Source organism: Platalea leucorodia, assembly GCF_965183815.1.
Source record: "Platalea leucorodia genome assembly, chromosome: 5".
NCBI classification, from domain to species: domain Eukaryota; kingdom Metazoa; phylum Chordata; class Aves; order Pelecaniformes; family Threskiornithidae; genus Platalea; species Platalea leucorodia.
The window spans coordinates 64,079,058-64,098,174 of NC_138827.1; the positions used below are offsets into that span (position 1 = coordinate 64,079,058).

General features: G+C 43.6%; 1 protein-coding gene across 1 annotated transcript in view; it reads right to left on the reverse strand.

Annotated features, from left to right (window-relative positions):
• Positions 1-19,117, reverse strand: part of CPS1 (carbamoyl-phosphate synthase 1) — a gene marked incomplete at both ends in the record, with an annotated part of 94,877 nt that overhangs the window by 39,393 nt on the left and 36,367 nt on the right. The window contains 5 exons of the mRNA XM_082312098.1: positions 8,185-8,303; positions 12,767-12,943; positions 15,144-15,342; positions 16,436-16,646; positions 17,038-17,182. Coding sequence (XP_082168224.1) covers positions 8,185-8,303; positions 12,767-12,943; positions 15,144-15,342; positions 16,436-16,646; positions 17,038-17,182 — 851 coding nt within the window. The remainder of the gene's footprint in view (positions 1-8,184; positions 8,304-12,766; positions 12,944-15,143; positions 15,343-16,435; positions 16,647-17,037; positions 17,183-19,117) is intronic.

Here is a 19,117-nt window from a genome sequence, read left to right on the forward strand (position 1 = left end):
ACAGCAAGCAAAACTGCCAGTTCTCTGGTAAAAGAGACGCTAGCCATCACCGGCTACTAGGAAGAACACACCCATGCTAGATTTCTCTCCTAGATTCAGCATTCCCTAAGTACAAGTGAGCAGACCTGATGACCCCAAGAAAATGAGCCTGTTTCAGTGCAGTTTGCTTCTTTGCTCTCCTTCCCTTCTGCCTCAGAAACACACATAGCTGGCTGTCATTTGATTACTGACAGAGAAAGAAAATTGCCTTCATTTTCAGCTTGTTTCAATTCAGCTTTTTGTATCTCATTATAACAATATCAGTCATCGTCATACCCCCCAGCAGGGCGGGTAGAAGAGAAACAGTGATTATTTGGCAACATGATTCATTTGCCTTGGGCTAGCAACTTAAATTAGGTTAGGACACTTACTAATCCATGCAAAAAGGTAACCAGCTTTGTACAGGACAACTGGTGTGCAAGAGAAAAGCTGAGCACCTAAAGGGGAAATGAAACTGTGCATTTTCTCCTCTGCTACTCCCAATGCATGATAAAGAAAAGATAAGAGACGTAGGTTTCAAGGCGGCTAATAAGAAAGATGCAGTGGGAACCTCTATTCAAGCAGCACTTAGGCAGGAAGGGTTTTCTCATTTCTCACTGCCATGGAGGCAGCTTAATATGGAGGAAATGCACCCAGCTCACCATGAGGCAGGAAAGGTTAGAACTGACAACCCAGCCCTGGGGATGTAACAGTTTTGCCATTTAATATTGTCACAGAAAATCGGCAGGAGTCAAACACCCAGCAGTGCTGCTTTCCAAGCACTTGAAACCAGAATCTGCCACGAGATGAGAAATTGCCAAAAGCCTCTGAGGTAGCTCCCGGGGGTTTGAAGGCACAACCAGAAGAAGGGGCAGGCAGAACAAGCCAGCAGAATTGCTCCACCATGTTTAAAGGGGACTGGATCAGAGAGCTGCAAACCCTCGCACTGGTACGGAAATCAGGTTGCCTCTCTGCACGTACTGGACACACATCTTTGCACCTGGGTAGTTTCCATTTACTAATAAGGGTAATTTTTAGCATTTATGTCTCAAGATTCATGGAAAGAATATAAAAAAAATATGCAAACAGTAGGTAGGGTGATGCTTATCTTACAGATAGCAAAACTGAGACACACAGAGGTTAAGGGGTGATGATTTTTAAGATCCAGCATTGACCTAATTCTGTTCCCACCGCCTTTGCTCCAAGACAGCCCTTTAGACTTGCTGGAGACACTAAAGCCAGCAAGAGCAGAATCAGGCTGATCTCTTTTGAAGGCTTGAGTGCAAATAACCCTTCCAAGAGCTCACCAGAAATCCAGCACTAAAAAGAGAAATAAAAAAAAAAAAAAAAAAAAAATCTCAGTTCTGGCTATTCCCAAACACATGACCCAGTCCTACATCACTGCCTCCCACATTCCCCTGGAGCATCACTTACTCTTCAAACACAGAGCAAAAAGTCTTCCAAAGATTAAACTCCCTTGCTGGTTTATAATCAATTCTGAAACAAGGGAAGATTAAGTGGCCATGATTCCAGACTCCTATAATTCTCCTTTTTCCTAACATTCCCCTTTGCAAAATGACAGTCAGAAGTTTCAGAGCTTCAAACCCAGAAAATTAGACTTGTGCACACTGCCATAATCATTTAGTGGCTGTTCACTTCCTCAGAAAGCTAGTCCCCCACACATTTTGCAGTTTATAAACCATACAAGCATTTCTCAAAACTTGCTTGTGCCTCCATTTCAGCTTCCAGTGTTGATTTGTTGTTGCTTTTTGTTTAAAATTCCACCCTGTCATCTTTGGAACTCCATCCACTCACCACTTCTTCAACAATAAATGATAAAAGGAAATGGAATAAATTCCCCTTAATAAGGAAATTTTCACCTGGCACAGAGGACCTGGGGAAATCTATTAACTGACTGGAAGAACACTGGCAGCATTGCAATTATCAGGAGAGCCTGCTTGCTTCAGCACGGCCCTCTCTTCCACTTGACTGGCTTTCATCTGATCCACCAGTTCAGGAATAATGCTAAATAAACACGCCAGCAGAAAGCCCCAGCTCAATACGTGAAGAAGCACTCTTTCTTGTCTCCTAGATCAGGCTCTGCTTCATTTTAGGTATGTTGTCAAGTTTATGCCCATCTGTATATTACTTAGGCGCATGTTAATGGGTCTTGATCAAAAGGATCAGGAATATTTTGTGAACTGACGGCCAAAGCCTGAGCTGGGAGCATTTGGGACACAGCTATTGCATCAGTTAACATCTGCCCTGTAAGCCCACAGCCTCACCCCTGCAGGTCACCTCCGGTTTATCTCAGCAGCTATTCATGCAGCTTGGACACGCACATAGGAGCTGCAAAGATGAGCACACTCTGGCTCAGCCCACCAGTCTTGAACTAAGCTCCTCCTAAATCTGGAGGGAGGATTTAAGCCCAGACTACAGTTTTGCTATGGCAAGCAAAGTGGATGGACTGGAAGCAAGAAGCGCTGGAACCAAAATGCCTAATGCCCAGTCCTGAGAGAGCTCTTCCTTTCTCAGTAGTCATAGACCTGGAGGGTTTCAAAAGCCTACTTGATTTCAGGCTGGATTATGTACAAAGACATATTCTTCCTCTTTTCCTCATTGTCCCACTCTGCTTCAAGGCTCCTAGTGGCTTCCTTGATTGCTCCTGATGTTTTACAAGATTTTGAACATGCTACAATTAAAATAATGAGATTGGTGTATAAATTCTCTCCCTGCTTCTCTTCTCAAGAAGACAGATTGTTACTGTTTTTCCCCTCCTGAGAAACTCATGAGATGACTGACAAAAAGCTGTCAAAGGAGCATTTAGGGAAGCAGAAGCTGTAAACCAACAAATCTCACTCATTGAACAACTATCACTCCAGTGCTCTGCATCTTTAACATTCAGGTCCCTGGGCTAATAAATCTCATTGTGGACATCTTGATTTAAGTAACATGAACCTCACACTATGCCCTAAGACCTAAATGACTCACACCTAGGATTAAGCAATGTGCTGAAGCAGCAGCTCACACCAAAACACAGCCAAGAAATGGGCCATAGATGATTCCTCAAAGCCTATTTTCTACCCTTGGTAAAAGACAGCTTTGAGGTCTTTGCTGGGATGCCATGGTACAGACTCCCCTGCTCTGGTATTGTACATACCGGCTACAGAGATTCCGCAATGACCTTTAAAGGGCGATGCCTGTATATCCTCCATGTCAAGGAAAAAAATGCGTATTACGTTTTTACAAATTTACAGATGCTTTGAAAGAAAATACAGCTGTGAAATTATTACCAATGGCTCTATAAGACAAATAGAAAGTATCTTATGTCAGATCCACACAAAGCAAAAACAACACTGCTGAATAGCTGCTTATATTATATTCTCCTCATGTACTGAATTCCTAATTTGTTCCCGAGTCTTCCCTGCCCCACAGTTCACAAAGACGACAAAAGTAATCTTCCCAGTTAGTTAAAAGCAAGTGCTACAAATATGTCAGTGACAGCTCCTCAAACAGCATAAATCAGTGCAGCCTCATTTAGCATCACTGGACCTGCTCTGCTTTATGCCCACACAAGATCTGACTTATAGTCTCTGACCTGTCCCAAAAGCATGCAAGTCAGCAGAAACACTGCTTTTGAAAAGAGCGGGTGTGCAACCACCACTGTGGAAGAACACAGGTTATTGATGGCCTGTCTGATCTTTCCTCCCTGCATTGTTTCCCAGGTCACCTGCTGGAGCTGGGTTTTAATTCCAGGACCTGTATTTCTGTGGCTACTCCACCACAGTCATGTTTTGGAATCAAGTCATGCTTCCAGCAAGCAGCTTTCAAAGCACACCTTTCACAGACCCAAGGACATAAGCTTCAAAAAGGAATTCGCAATAAACAACTTCTTCCATGGGCCACTGAGCACCTGGCTACAAATGCTGGGCTGAAGTGGGTCTGCACCCTCCCACTTTCTTCTGCTTTCCCCTCTATTAACCTGTGTCTCTTTAGGAACGACAAGAGCAATACTCAGGACTGCACTTACCCCTTTCAAGCAAACTACAGGCCAGGAGGTGTTTTCACTCAATGCCCACAGAACAAGGACATGTTCTCCTCCAAAACAAAGTTCCAAAGTATAAAGTTATCAAACATGATTGGTGCCATCATTTCCCACTGCTAGTAGGCTGGCTAGTTTGGTATCCACCAAAAGGAAGATCTCCTGTTTTCATTAAGGTTAATTTGAAAAGTTGAGATTTAAGAAGACAGACTTCAGTTCACTGCTCTGCCAAACATCCTTTGAGACTTTGGGCAAGCTTACCATCTCTATGCTTTGCTCCTCAACTGCAAAACGAGGGTTTATCATGCCCCTCTTTTCTCACTTGAATTCCACTTTACAGCCTTTTATTAATATTGAAGTGTTCCTCGTTGGGCAATATATTCACACTCTGCCTGTTGCAAGATGGCCCAATCTTCCCTGGGTCTTACTCAGATCTTCCCCAGCAGCCAGCTTGACTCCATTACCTCTCCTTTTCCCCCCATCCCTATGAGCTCCCAAGTAATGGCAAATACAATCAATTGGAGGTTCAATTCCTACAGAGATGCCCAAGTGACTTAGAAGCAGAAGTCCTACTGACTGTCAACAAGGCTTTTGTCCCCACGTCACTTGGGCATAAGTGATGATTTCACCATAGCTGCCCACCTCTTTACCTGTATTTAATGCTATTTGTCATACATTCTCCTTGCATACAGCCACAGTTCTCAGTGATCACAAAATCAGGAACAGATAAAAATAACCATGGCCACGTGCAAACAAATCCTCACTGCAGATGGTCAAAGAACAGATGCAAATTCCAAAAGAGGCTTTCCCTTGCGCCCAGGCCACCAGTGTCCCGAGTCAAACACGCCCCAGATGGTACTTCCAAGCTTCTTTGCAGCGAGGTTTTGGCTTCAGCTGTGTTGTTGGGGATGATGGTGTTACTGGACCCTGCTGCAAATCTGACTCGCTCTGGACTGGGTCCATAACCCTGGCCTTAAAGTCACATCTCACTCCTCACTGCCTCAGACAGCTAAACATGATCTGTTCAAATTTCCATCTCCTTCACGAGCTGCCAGTGCGATTAACAGCCAGTGGGGCCACTCCAGGGCCCTTCCCCTCCATTTTCTCTCACGGGCCAGGCCAGGCCAAATCTAGGGAAAGAATTTCCTGATAACAGTATATCCTATTGCACTGCCAGTGCTCCACGCACCATCGCGTATTCATGGACTGAGAGCATGGGATGGTGCTTGCTCTTTCTCTGTGTGTGTGTGTGTACGTATATGTGGTTTTGTTTGTGTGTGTGCGCGTGTGTGTGATGGGGAAGGTTATAGTTAAGATTACATTATTGAAGGTAATCAGTCAAAAAACAACAAAAAAACCACAATGTAAGTTTCCACTTAAAATGAAAAATACGTAGGTCACAGGAGAAACAGCAGAGGCACCTGTTTGACATGTGTGTGATATTACTGGATATTCTTGCAAGTAGTCTCAAAATGGCTCTTTTCCCAATTCAACTCGGGCCATTTGCTTTCCTGCAGCCAAATCACATAACCTGAAACAACTCTTTCTCCATCTTAGAGGGCCCAGAGGCAGAGTCAAATGGAAACAATGCTGCAGCATGACAAAAGCTATACAGTCTCACCAGCACCAGGTCCAATCTTCTTTGGAAAGAAGTTCGCTGGGACAAACATAAATGGGACAGAGGGTACCCTTCCCAGTCTCTACTGTCTCTGCAAATGGCTGGCCTTGCCCGTACACCACTGAGAATGGACAAACATTTATAGGTCGGAAAGGTTTTTTCCCTATGGAAACAGATTCCCTGCATAAATCAGTGACGCCTTCTGCTCATCTCTGAATCACTCCACATGGTGAGGACACAAGGCAGCACGCAGTGTGTGAATGCTGCTTGCTGAACTGCTCACAAAGGCCTCCACCTGCATCTGATCCCCCTTCCCCATCTGTCTGTCATATCCACTTGTTCTGGCTCTGAATTTCCTCTAGACAGAGAGCATCTCCTTGTTACCAGTCTCTACAACAGCTCTGCAGGGCCCAAAGCAAGACTCTTGGAAGAGATGTTACTCCAACTGCATCCAAAACCTCGCTGCCAAGAACCCCCAAACAATGCAGAGACAAAAAGGAATTTGATGGATGGATGGATTGGTTTGGGGGTTTGGGGTGGATTCGACCAAACACTTGTGCTCACTCAACAAAACCAGCAACAGTGCCTGGGAACAGGGCAACTAGTTCTGGTCCTGGTAACTGTATTTCAACAAGAGAAAGATTTAAAGCAATGACGGTGTCACAGCCCATTCTTTTCAATTGGAAATAATCTTGTAGCACAGGTAAAACTCATGCCAGGCATGCCAGGGACTGGAAACAGCTGGCTGCAGTAAGAGCACGTCTGCCAAGTCTCATTTGCATCACTCAATTAGCTTTCCCTCGGCTATTGCAGAGATGCGTTTCCTGATGTGGCTCACCGGACTAGTCTCTTAGTTCAGGTCAGAAGTGTTTTTCCCTGGCTCTTTGCCTTTGTGCCAACCTGCCTTCAACATAATACAGCCGGACAGTCCATTCCCTCCCTCCAATGCAAGTTGTGAGGTTAGAGAGTTTCCTTGGGAAGGTTTGAGCAAGGATACCAGCGTGAAAATCTGCACTGATAAATGAATGAGACTAAGTTAATTTATATCACCTGCAATGTGCGTTGAATTGCACGAATCTGCTTACAAGGGACACAACATTGGTTGCGTACTATACAAACGCAAGGTTGGATACTGCAAAAGAGATTGCTGTAGCAGGCCGGCTATACAGTCTGCTGCCTAGTCACCAGAAGGATGAAAAACTATGTGGGATCGTACCAGCTACTGATCACATTACTAGTAGTATTACTGCCTGCCACCCACCGCAGAGAAAGGGAAAGCAACCTCAGTGATATAAGACAGTTTGGCACGATAAGCCTCTGTGGAGTGATGCTGGCTTTATACCTGCTGAGGATGGGGCCAACCTCTGGGCTCCCCATCAGTGCATCATTCCAGAGCATGCCACTCCAACAGTGAGGAAATTCTGGATATATTGTTTTTCTTCCTCAGGAGCTGTGCATATATATATTTAAGGCACTTGAGACAAATGCAACTTGACACGGATGTTAGAGGGCAGACACTTGTGCAGCCAAACAACAGATTTCCGTAAATAATCAAGCTACTCGTTCTCTTCGACATCTCCCTCCACATTTACTTTTGTTTAGCTCCAGATCCAGCTTGTTCCGGGGGGCAAGGGACAGCAAGAGCTGCTCAATTAAAACAGTGCAGCTGGTCAAAGAAGCCGAAATCGCAGTAGAGGAACTAGCACCTTCGTGATGCGCTGGCAACGGTGCGCTCCCACTGCCATCATGTGGTGGAACGTGGTTAACACAACGGGTACCCGAAGCAGAATACAGCCAATAACTCAGCAAGGAGGTTCTCCCAACCTCGTAAACCATGAAGGGAAAGCTCAAGTCAGCAAGAGGCTGGAACTGAAATACAGCTCAGCGCTTTAATTTACTGCTATCTTTCCTGCTTAGTTTTATATGGTCATTTTTCTTGAAGAAAGAAGAAGATTTATATTTAAATATGTCCGGAATTATAGATGTTTGAAAGTGCAGTACAAAAGCAACACACACTGCATGATCACAGCAAGGCAGAAAAGCTTAAAAATCAATTGGCCAGGCAGGAAAAAAATGCAGTGTATTTGACCCTCAGGTGTAGTAAGTCAGGACAAGTCCTGTGTTTGAAGGCTAACTCTGTCCTAGGTACATCAGTGCAGCTGCAGCCTGCTGTTATTCATTGCAGGCCATCCACATTCCCAGCCTTAGCCTCAGAGATACAGTGAGGATTTTCCAAAATAAACTGGAACTTCCATAATCCCTGGGAACAGCCAAGATGCCTAAGCACTCAAAGAAGTTCTTTTACCAAAAAGAGTGTTCTCAGAAATTTCCTCTGTCCGGGCGAGGCAGTGAACTGGGTTTTAAGACAACACTGCTTACTCCAAGCACTGAAACAAACCTCTCAGCGTTGACTGCACCTGTGCTCAGGGCTTACCACAGTTTTCCCAGCAGAAGGATCCCTAGAAGGATCACTGTGTCCTAGGACAAAGCTGTTGTTTTTTCTTACCCGTTCACTTCCTTCAGGACCTTCTCCATGTTCACAATGCTGTGCATCTTATACAGGAACCATTTGTCAATAGCCGTGAGTTTGTGAATGACATCCACAGGGACTTCATTATCCAAGGCCTGCCAAAAATAGGACAGCACCAAACAGCCCCTTTAATACATGCTTTGCAGGTACAGATTTAGTCTGCAAATAGGTAGCAGCAACTACATAGCATAAAGACATAAAAAGTACTGTAGACTAAGCTGGACAAATCAAATGCTCATCTACCCCAGGATCCTGTCTCCTACAGCAACAGAAAACATGCCCCTCAAGCAGTGTAGGGAGGCACCAGCCTAAATCTCAGACCCACTGCCAACCTCCTAGCTGCAAATGTTAAATAGCAAGGTCCAGCTTCTCAGCTGCGGAGAAACTTTTTGCTTCGGAGCATAAATCTTGATTTACCCTTGAAATACAGGCTGAATCAAAACATATGGCCTTGAAATACCCCTGAAGCAAGGGAAAGTCCAGTCCTGGGTAATGCGCTGCAGCTACAACATAGCTCAGGCTTCTCACTCTGTATCTCAGTGCCAAGATCATTCAAATTCCCCTGCATTATCTTGCTGGAGCTTTTTTTTTATTTTATTTTTATCAAACTATTTGCAACCATGGGGTAAAAAAGGAACCCCACAGAATTATTATTCAAACGACAATGTTTTATAGGACACTGCAGTATTAAAAAAAAAAAAAACAAACAAAAACAAACAAAAAAAACAGAGGAATATGCTAGAGAGACCCCCAGTATGATTGTATTGGGGAGCAGCTGTATCTTGATACACTGCAGTTATATCTTCTATCACTGATATTTCTTCGGTGTCACCAGTGGTGTACAGTTACAATCCTCCTGATAAAACAACAATAATCAACTATAATGATAATACCAGCACGGTATCTTTGCTGAGCTGAAGTAATCAGGCTCATTAATTTGTTACCATGCTTAATTATTTTCCTGCAGGGCAGCATCCCTGGAACAAAGCCAGAGAAATGCCACTGAAGAAAACTCCAGCATTCATCCAGGAATGAGCGTAGCCCACTGCACCCCGGCATTATTCCTCCAAGTTATCAAGCTGCAGACACAACGTTGTACCGTCATCGCATGCTTCAGCACTGTGATGTGGAGACTTCACGCCAGCTGAGAGAAATGCACAGGTCACTTCAGTGTTGTGCTCCAAGAAGGCACCACACGCATGGACAAGGGATGGGTAACAGCTCTCATCGGGCACTGCAAAATACTGACACCACCTTCTACCTTTCCTAAAGGATTTCCAGGCAGCTTGCCTGGGTCTCCTTCTCACAATTATTCTCTTGTCCTGAGAGGTAATAAGCTGCTGACTTGAATAGCCTGCTTATTCACAAGCAGCGGTGAAAATCTCTAATGCACATTTTGCTCCTTTAGAGTAACCAGTCGTACAATGAACCTTCAGCTAGCACTTGCCACCCAACAGCCACTGCTCTTCCAAATGCCTGCAAAGAGAAGCCTGGGGCCATCACAGCGGTCCCTGAGCACTGGCCATAACAAGGCTGGGCTTCTCACACGTTTCTGGGCATAATACTGGTATGAGGCAACTGGTAAGGGGTCCCTCCCACCCTGATTCCTTAGTGCTTGGAGGGTAAAGTCACACTGCCACATTAGTGCGATGTGAGCAGGTCTTTCTTCTGCCCATCTATTTTCACAAAACACATGCAGACTTGCATGTCTTGAGGATCTCTAACCTTCAGTCAATGGTCCCTGAGCCACACATACACACACAGGTAGCATGACCACATACACTTAATATGCTTAGGATACTTTATTTAAGAGTCCTAGGGATCTTCAAGGGAAACAAAAAAACAAATGCCTTCCCCTCCTTAATCAAAGGAGGGGCAGAGAAAATAAACCATCTTCACCCCTGTGGCATAAGTCTGGAGACTGGGAAAGAAGAATGAGTTTGCAGACAGTTCTTGCTCCCAAATAACCACACTACAGGGGCAAGTCAGGTTTCCAGGCAGAAAATCCCTGTAGGATTTGATCAGGGGCCCTGGGCAGCACTTCAATGGCTTTACGCTATTCAAACCTACATGAAGGAGTTCAGCCTAAACACACGGTAGAAGAAGGGGGAGGGAGCCACAGCAGGACAGCATGACCTTAGAGTGCTGCTCACCTTCAAGAGTGTCCCATGCAGTAGACACTGGTCCCACACTGGGAAGCCAAGGGGTTTATGGGACTGCCTTCACACCGTGAGTCAGGGAGCAAGCCTAGTCTCCAGGCCAAGCAACAGAGGGCAGCTCAGCTGCCCATGCTGCCTCTAGGGCCAGCACCCTTGTTCCTTCAGTCCCATCCCTGCTCCTCATCAAAGAAGTATTTAGCTGCCTGTGGACAGGAGCACAAGTGCAAACTAACACGTCTGTAGTGTGGAAAACTAGGAGACCAGGGCCCTGGTGTGAAACAGAGCATGGATCGAATCCACAGCGTAAGTCTTCTGAGGACACTTGTATACAATCCCTAAGAGAGCCCAGAAAAGATCTGATACAACCTGAGCAGCCCTGCTCATCAGGCAGTTACATCCTTACAGCACTCGGCCACTCCGGCCAAGGAACAAGTCTCATCTATTTCAGCCTCTCTCCTAGTGCCTTCTTTTACATTACAACAGGGAGTCCAATTACAACAGCAATAGCTCTGAATGGCAGCTGAACTCCCTTCTCTTTCACCTGGACGGTTACATCATCCAACAGACAAAGGAGAGTGAAAAAGTAAAAAGCCTTGGAGAGCTGACTAGTGGGGCTGCGGCAGGGCGGGGAGAAGACAAACAAGGAAACTACATCCTGTTCCAAACAAAGCTGACGGCTAAGGGGGCTCACTGTTGGCTTTTAAATGTCAGAAAGCTGGAAAGGGATTTCCAGGCAGGAAGGCCCAGCTGCCAGAAGTACGTCTTAGTGATATTGCTTGCCTCAGTTATTAACGGGGACAAATTAGTGCACCATGTCAGACAGAGGCAGCTCTTTGCAGGGAGGGATTAAGACTTCGATCTTGCTTTTTTCGACAGCTCCCAGTGAAAATGCCACCAGCTGGGAACACCTAGAGTGTTCAGCGGGACCCATACTCACCTTCATCTCCCCAGATCCCCTGTGTTAACATGGGGCTAAGATTAACCTTTCATAAAAGCTCTCTGAGCCACTCAGAGAGACAAGAAGCAAGATTTTTCTCTTAGTCACAAGCTAAAGCTATAATAAAGACCAAGCACAGCTGCTGAAGGATGTTCTACACTTACGAAGACATGCATTTCCCCAGTTTGAAAAGCGAGAGTCAACAGCTGGAGAAGCCACACATTTATAGAGCATCTTGTGCTTTTTGTTCAGACTATTTATAAGAGGAACAGCTATGTGAAAACCGTTTTAGAAATGCAGCACAACCTCAGCTCCCCACACTCATGTGGAGGATGTAATGAGATGTATCTACACATGAGCACAAAGGGATTAAAGACTCCACCACACAAAGTCAGGGGCACAAAAAATAGTAACTGGGCGTTCCCTGCCAGGAAGGTTTGCAATCTTAAAAAAACCCAACAGGTAAAGTATGAGCTATAAAAGACAGCTGTCCCCTCCTCTTCATAGAGGGTATGGACAGATGGACAAATTAGGTGCAGCAAAACTGAAGCGTGTAATTGCACCTACCTTGTAAAGTAAGTAACCCCACATTTACCATATGATATACACAGGCAAACACCATGGAGCTGAAGGAAGAAATAATTTCACACCCTAGCTCCCCTTACAATAACACCCCGCATTACCCAGACACCTCAAGAGATTAAGTGATTTGCCTGGTGTGACAGGAAAGGGGTTAAAAGAATGCTGAGGGAAGTTGAGCCTATTTCAAAGAACAGGGGATTTCCCGTATGCTAAATTTAATATAGAGTTTTAATTTTTTTTTAGTTTCAAGCCCACACCAATGCAACAATTGTGAAAAGACTACTCTCACAGCCTGCAGCTTGCCATTCTTTATCATCCTTGGTTTCAGTTTTCAAAAGGATCTTTATTTTCTCCTTCCTTCCTCCCTTCCTATAAATTAATGGTAATCTGCAAAACTGGCCAACTTCGACTGACACTTACGCTAGTGTAAATCAGGACTGAACATTAGCCAATATTTAGCAAACAATTATATTACAGGAACAAGCAAAGGAAAGTGATCCAGGTCTCCACCAGCACTCAGCTACAAACTGAAGTGCCACAACACAGGAATGCACCTGCTGCTGAATGCAATGAGCATTTGCTAAGAGTGTAACAAAAGGCAAACACATTACCTGAATATAGAAGATGCAGGAAAATACAGATGTCAGTAGGAAAAACTGAAGTCATATACCCAGCCAACTATTATGTTCTGCAGGCAAAATTACATGCGACAGAGAATATCTGTACTTCAACAGCAAGGATCCTATGCAAGGTGGTCCCAGTGTGCTTGATGGAGGGAAGCAAGGGGGTGAAGAATACTCAACCTCCATGACCTCAGTTGACCCAATCTGGTAGCTATAATTCAAGGGGCATAGGTCAAGGGCTTTCTATCTTTTATTACCTTGGCTATTGCATACATCCGAGTGCTGGATGGCTCAGAGAGTTCCTTCTGGAGATCTACGATGGCTGGCCAGGCTTTATTCATAGGCAGATGTGAAGTGAAGCCATCTACAGAGGGGTGGCACATTCTCAGGGCCTTTTGGAAGCTCTCTTCAAACGTGCGTCCAATAGCCATGACCTGTAATGGAGAGCACTTCCACATTAGCTATGGTGAGCTGCTGCTCAGCTATCCCCTGAGTAACAGAGGAGTGCAAATTTAAACCACGAAGATAGACATACAGAAAGATTACAGCCCTTGGACCTCCTCCCTACAATAGTCCTGCTGGCTTTAAGACAGGTGCAGCTGACTGAGCCTTGGGAGTCCCACTTCTAGGCCTGACTTGGCCAATATTATCAACAGGGAGTTTCAGACAAGTGACTACTTTCTGCTTTCGTCTCCCTACCTGTAAAATACAGAAAGCCACTGCTCTGCTCTGTAAACTTCTTTGAAGCACTTCAGTAGAGGGAAGCATTATGCAGCAGCATGGGTGTAGTAATATAGAAGGATATTTCTGTTTAAGAACCTGTTAGAGATAGAAACTCACAGTGGGAATTTTAAGGTTCAGAAGAAATCTGCTCCTCTTCCTTTAAATTACATTTAACAGTAACTCTTCCCTGTGAGGGCTCTCTTAAAGGATTACTCCTTCTTGGCATAGCAGCACTGGGGTTTCCCTCCTTCAATCTTGACATCACATCTAATAAGAAAACAGGCCTTTCTCTGTGGAAATCTGCGAGGTAACAGAGCTCTTTCTCAAATTTCTACATTTTTATTTCCCAGTGCAGTGAAACCCTAACAGCGTAAAAATCTTCTCAAATGCAATGTTGAAAAATGTCAAAAGAAAAAAATAACATTGTTTTCTCTTTTCTCACAGCTCCAGGCCCACTGCCCAGCACAACAGAGCTCAGGAAAAAACAGGCCAGGCCAGACTATTCAATTAATAAAAATGCAGCAGGTGCTGGGATCTGGCTTCAAGTTCAGGCCTGGGGAGATGACTGTTCCATACTAATAGAGACATAGCAGCAAGAAACTCTTTACTTCAAAGACACCTTCTACGCACAGGTCCTGGAGACTAACCTTTTTCCTGAGTACCTCCACCAGCTGCAAACTGCATCTCTTAAGCTTCTCCATCCCTGTTTCAGTTCACCCCCCAGCAGTCATAGATGTGCACAGTTGGAGCACTGACTCTTCCTATATCTCCCTCCTCCTTTTACCCAGCATCCTGCCTTGAGAAGGACAGGGGGGTCATGCAGTTCTGCTTTAGTGATATATGACCACTGGAAGGACTTGATACTTCCTCCTGCAAATGTGTATGGCCACAAAGCGTTTACAGCTGATGGTGCACAAGGCAACCGTATTTAGGAACCCCAGCTTTACAGAACAGTCCAAAAACCCCTAAGCACAGAGAGTTAATATCAGTAAGCATCAACTCACTGGAAAAAAAAAAAAAACAAAAAACACCAACCTCATTGCCATTAAAAGCCAAAACTGCCAATGGAAAATCAAGTTCTAATTAATCATTCCAGTTGTGATGAAGACTTGCTGTCTGAGCAAGGTAGAATTGATGTTAGGAAGGTCTGACATGTCAAAATAATTTAATAAAATAGCTACTTGAAAAGCATTAGGAAAAAAAGGCAGATGAAAAAATACGAAATTAATTATTTTGCTTTGGTAGCTGATACGTAATTAACTAAGGAAACGGATAATTTACCCATTTTGCTTCATTTCTCTCCTCTTAAAACATGGTCAGAAAATGCTGTTATTGCGCCAGACACCTTAAAATCAGGGTTTAAAAGTCACACCGTCATGTTCCAGGTATAAGAGACTTAATCACTAAGAGAAGTCAAAACTTCAGAGCAAGATTACAGTGTTTGGATTTCAAGAGCAGAAGTAGGCTGAGATTTGGCATATGGTTTTAACAGAGAGGACAAATAACTATGGGAACAACCAAGAGCTGTGGCTTATCGGCATCACTGAAAATCTTAACAGACTACAACTCTTGAAGTTATACTGTAATTAACCACCACTACAGAACCCCAAACAAAAAATAACTCTGAGACTCCTGTAGTGAGTGTTAAGAATGAAGTCAACCTCAGGTGTTCCAAAGTGGTCTCTCCCCTTCAGAGTCAAACCATTTATGAATCCACACTGTGATATCCGAGATTACACAAACCTAACTCATTTCAATTAATTATAGTACTGCATAAAAATCATTTGAGCTGAATAAATATCTTCAAAAACCATTAGTTCCCTGAAGATAGATATTCTGAGGGTTTCCAAGAAAGAGAAATTACTTTCCCAAGCGGTGGAATGGAAGGGAAGGAGAGAGTCTTGCACTCACCTCTCCCACACTCTTCATGGAGCTTCCAATCCGGTTGGATGTATGCTGAAAACGGTCCAAATCCCAGCGAGGTATCTTCGTAACAACGTAATCCAGGCTGGGCTCAAAGCAGGCAGAGGTTTTTCCTGTCATCACATTCTTGATTTCTGGCAAGGGGATCCCCAAGGCAATTTTGGCAGCAATGAATGCTAATGGATACCTGCCATAGAGGAGAGGTAGAGAATGGTAGAGTAGGAAGTACTTTGCTCTTGCAAATCCCAGGAATGGATCAAATTAAACAGATGCGAGGTGATTTTCCCTCCTCAACACAGTGGAAGGTTACTATGCTCAAGCACAGCAGGGGCCGTCCAGCTTCCTACCCTAACACATTGTAGAGCTACCTACCTATATCTGGGACTTGCTTTATTATCTGCAAAGCCACCATTTTAAATATCTATCTGTCACACCCACAGTGAGACCACATAAACAGATATGTTTTGCTGCAAGTCTGTCATCCAAAAAGAAAACAATCAAACGCCCACTGTCCAACATCATGGCTTATCTCCAGTCTGCTATGGCACTTCAACAGTCACAAGAGCTGTTGAGAACTGCAAATTAGTGATTAATTTGTGCCTCTCAACAGCATCTGCAAAGTGCAATTAAGAAGCCAATTTTTAAACAGCCTGCTCTGACCATTCTCATCTTGATTAGTTTAAGATTAGCCAACAAAACAAAGGCAGCTAGCAATACCATTTGCATCAATCTGACAGAAATCTCATTAATAACTGTGGTCCTCTGGGTCCCAGAGATGATTTGCAGGCAACATATGGATACAGTAGATATGCTTTGCAAGGACAGCTATTAGGCTCCCCCCCACACACCTCCTGGGAGTTTTTCCATTTGTAGTAACAGCATCGGCAGGCTGGAATGGACCTGAAGGGCTCAGTAACCCCTTCTTCCATCTCCCAGCAGGAACAACTCTCCAAGGGTCAATCCTAGCAGATGCTGACAAGAACTGTTCTTAGAAGCTTCCCATGCAGAAATCTGCACCTTACTGACCTGACAACTCCAGAGATCTCCCTAACAGTCAACTTCAGTATTCCTTGCTGCAAATTAAGCTTGCACCTCCTTGTCTTAACTGCATGGAGAACAGACGCAGGAACTCTTCTTCCTTGCAGCTGTCACTTTTGTGTTTAAATAATACACTGATCCAAGTCCCTTATTGTAATTCTCTCTTTTTGTTCTTCTCCCCTCAGTTTTTGTTTATTAATTTGTTTGTTCTGTAGTATTTTGTTTTTTTAAAATAATCTTACCCTGTCGCCTTGGAGGCCAAAGCTGAACTTCTCGAGAGTCTGGCATTAACTTCAATGATGTAGTACTCCAGAGAAGTTGGATGCAGAGCAAACTGGATATTACACTCTCCCACGATGCCCAAATGTCGGACAACTTTGATGGCACGATCCCTCAGCATCTGAAATTCCTCATTAGTGAGTGTCTGGCTTGGAGCCACTACAACAGAATCCCCTGTTTGTCACAAGGTAGCGGAGAAGGAAAATGAGAAGCAGTTCAGCAGCTGTAAATTCTAGCCACACAGGTCACTTTCTTCACTAACCCACTGCCAGTAACAAAGTTACCACATACATTCAAAGGTGTGGATGCACAGGTGATGAAAAGCACAGATAGTTACAGGCCCAGAGTTGGAGAGGCCAGGCAATCTTATGGAAAACAGGATCATAGGGGCAGGTTTAGCCTAACAATATCTGTTTGTATATCTGGCTGTATCCAAGACCTGAAGAGTATTTCTAGAGCCCACTTCATCAATCACAAAACTATGTCAATAACAGCAGATAGAAGGACACTGCATAAAAAAAGTTAACAAGCCATTTCCAGTGAGCTACCCTGTGCCCAAGCCTACCTGTGTGGACTCCCATAGCGTCAATGTTTTCCATATTGCAGACAGCAATACAGTTATCGGCAGCATCTCTCACAACTTCATACTCTATCTCCTTCCAGCCAACAACTGACTTTTCCACCAGAATTTGGTTAGTCATTGCAAATGCCTGGGAATATGTCAGGGAAAATGAACAGTAAAAAAAAAAATATATTACAACATGTTCCATATTTAAGACTTCTGTGGCTTATCTTCAGACATCCCAGACCAACATGAAAATTGAAAGATGAAGATAAGCGAAGTTCATAGCACCGATGACAAGTACTTTATATTTCTCTCCCTCTCTTTTTTTTTTTTTTTTTTAATTTTGCATTAGCTTCATTTGAAAGGCACAGAAAATATTTATGTGATCTGATGGGAATAAAAGCCAGGGCATGTGAGCTTGCAATGGCATATAAATAACAAATAAGAATATAAAAATATCTAAGGCTTCAATCATGCAACAGACACATGCTTTTGTTTATGTATGTGGGCAGCCCCACGGACTTCAGTAGGAGAACTCTGCAGAAAGCTAAATGACTAAGTGATGGGGAGCGTGGGTGCCAGCAAACACTACATAATTAATAGCACTAATAATGCTGCTTATCATTGGCATACTAACCAGAAGCAAGATTTGTGATTTATTCTTAAACTAATCTTGAAAGCACTCCTCAGCACAAGAGACAAAAATGAAAAATACAGTTTGTTGGTAAATGAGTATAATCTAAGTGAATAAATGGCCTTAATATTAGCAGATAGAAAACATTAATCAATTCTCGCTTAAAATCCTAGAAAGTAACAGGCACATTATCAATCCATCCTTTAGCAAAGCTTCTTTTTTTAATGCTGCCCATGAATCAGTCTTCAGTCTGGTCCCCTCTGTAGTTAGCTCAAGCTGTTATTCAAATGTTGCCCTTAGCTCAGCTGCCAAACTCGCACACAAAAAAAAAAAAAAAAAGAAAAAGAAAAAATAGTTTGAGGAGTGGCACTTCACACCTGGCCTAAGCAGGCACTGAATTTGCAGGGAACACCTAGCCACACGTAAAACAATCTATGCTGCTCCTGTGTTACTGTCTGTTGCTCACTCAAAATGAACAGAACCAGGAGACACGAACTCAAGGCCAGATTACTCCAACTAGCAGTGGTATGAAACATCCGTAGGTGTTCAGTTATCTGAATTATATACAATTCAAAGTCCAGTGTCTGAAAATCCAGTTCACAGAATTACTACAGATCTTCTTCATAACTGAAAAGAACAGATTTCCACAGCCCAGTGGAAACTGAGTGTCCAAAGTTGAGCTAATTCAACAAGACTCAAATTGTTTTTCACTGTAAATTTTAAAATATTGTTCTCCATTGAAAACGCTGAAGCTCTTTTAGTATAATTTTTGAGAAAATGAAAACATTTACTTAGAAAGTAAAACAGAATCAGACTTTTGGTAGAAAAAATGTAAAGTTTCAAAAACATGAAAAATTTATGAAAAATATGAACTGCGCCACTCCTAAAATTTTACAGATAATAAGATGTTTATAAAGAGCATCTGTTTTACAGATTTCAGGGAAAAACGGAGATGTTCAAAACCACTTTTAAAAAAAAAAAAAAAAAACAAAAAACCACACACCAGGAAATGCTGATCAAAACCAGGTTTTCCTACTGAAAAATGTTTTGATATAAACCCTTCAGACAGCTGCACTCCCAGAGTTTCTGGGTGAATTTCTGTATTCTCTAAACACAGACCATGCGTGAGCTTGGGCAAGCAAAGTGTTTCCAACCTCATCCATCCATCTGTAAGATGGGGTTACTGTACCCACTGCCGCCTCCTGCATCTGCCAGTCCTGTCCACCGAGCCTCCCTGCGACAGACACTGCCTGCGCAAATATTTGTTCAGCACTAAGTACACTGGACCCAAAGTCTGTTTGCATGACAGCAGTGTGGAGGAATAAAAAAAAAAGTCATTTTCACATACAGCTCTTACTGGCATCAGCAGTATTTCTTTCTAGAGATACACGAAAGGTTAAGAGGTTCACCAAATCAGGAAAAGACAAAACCAAGGATTTGAGAGAC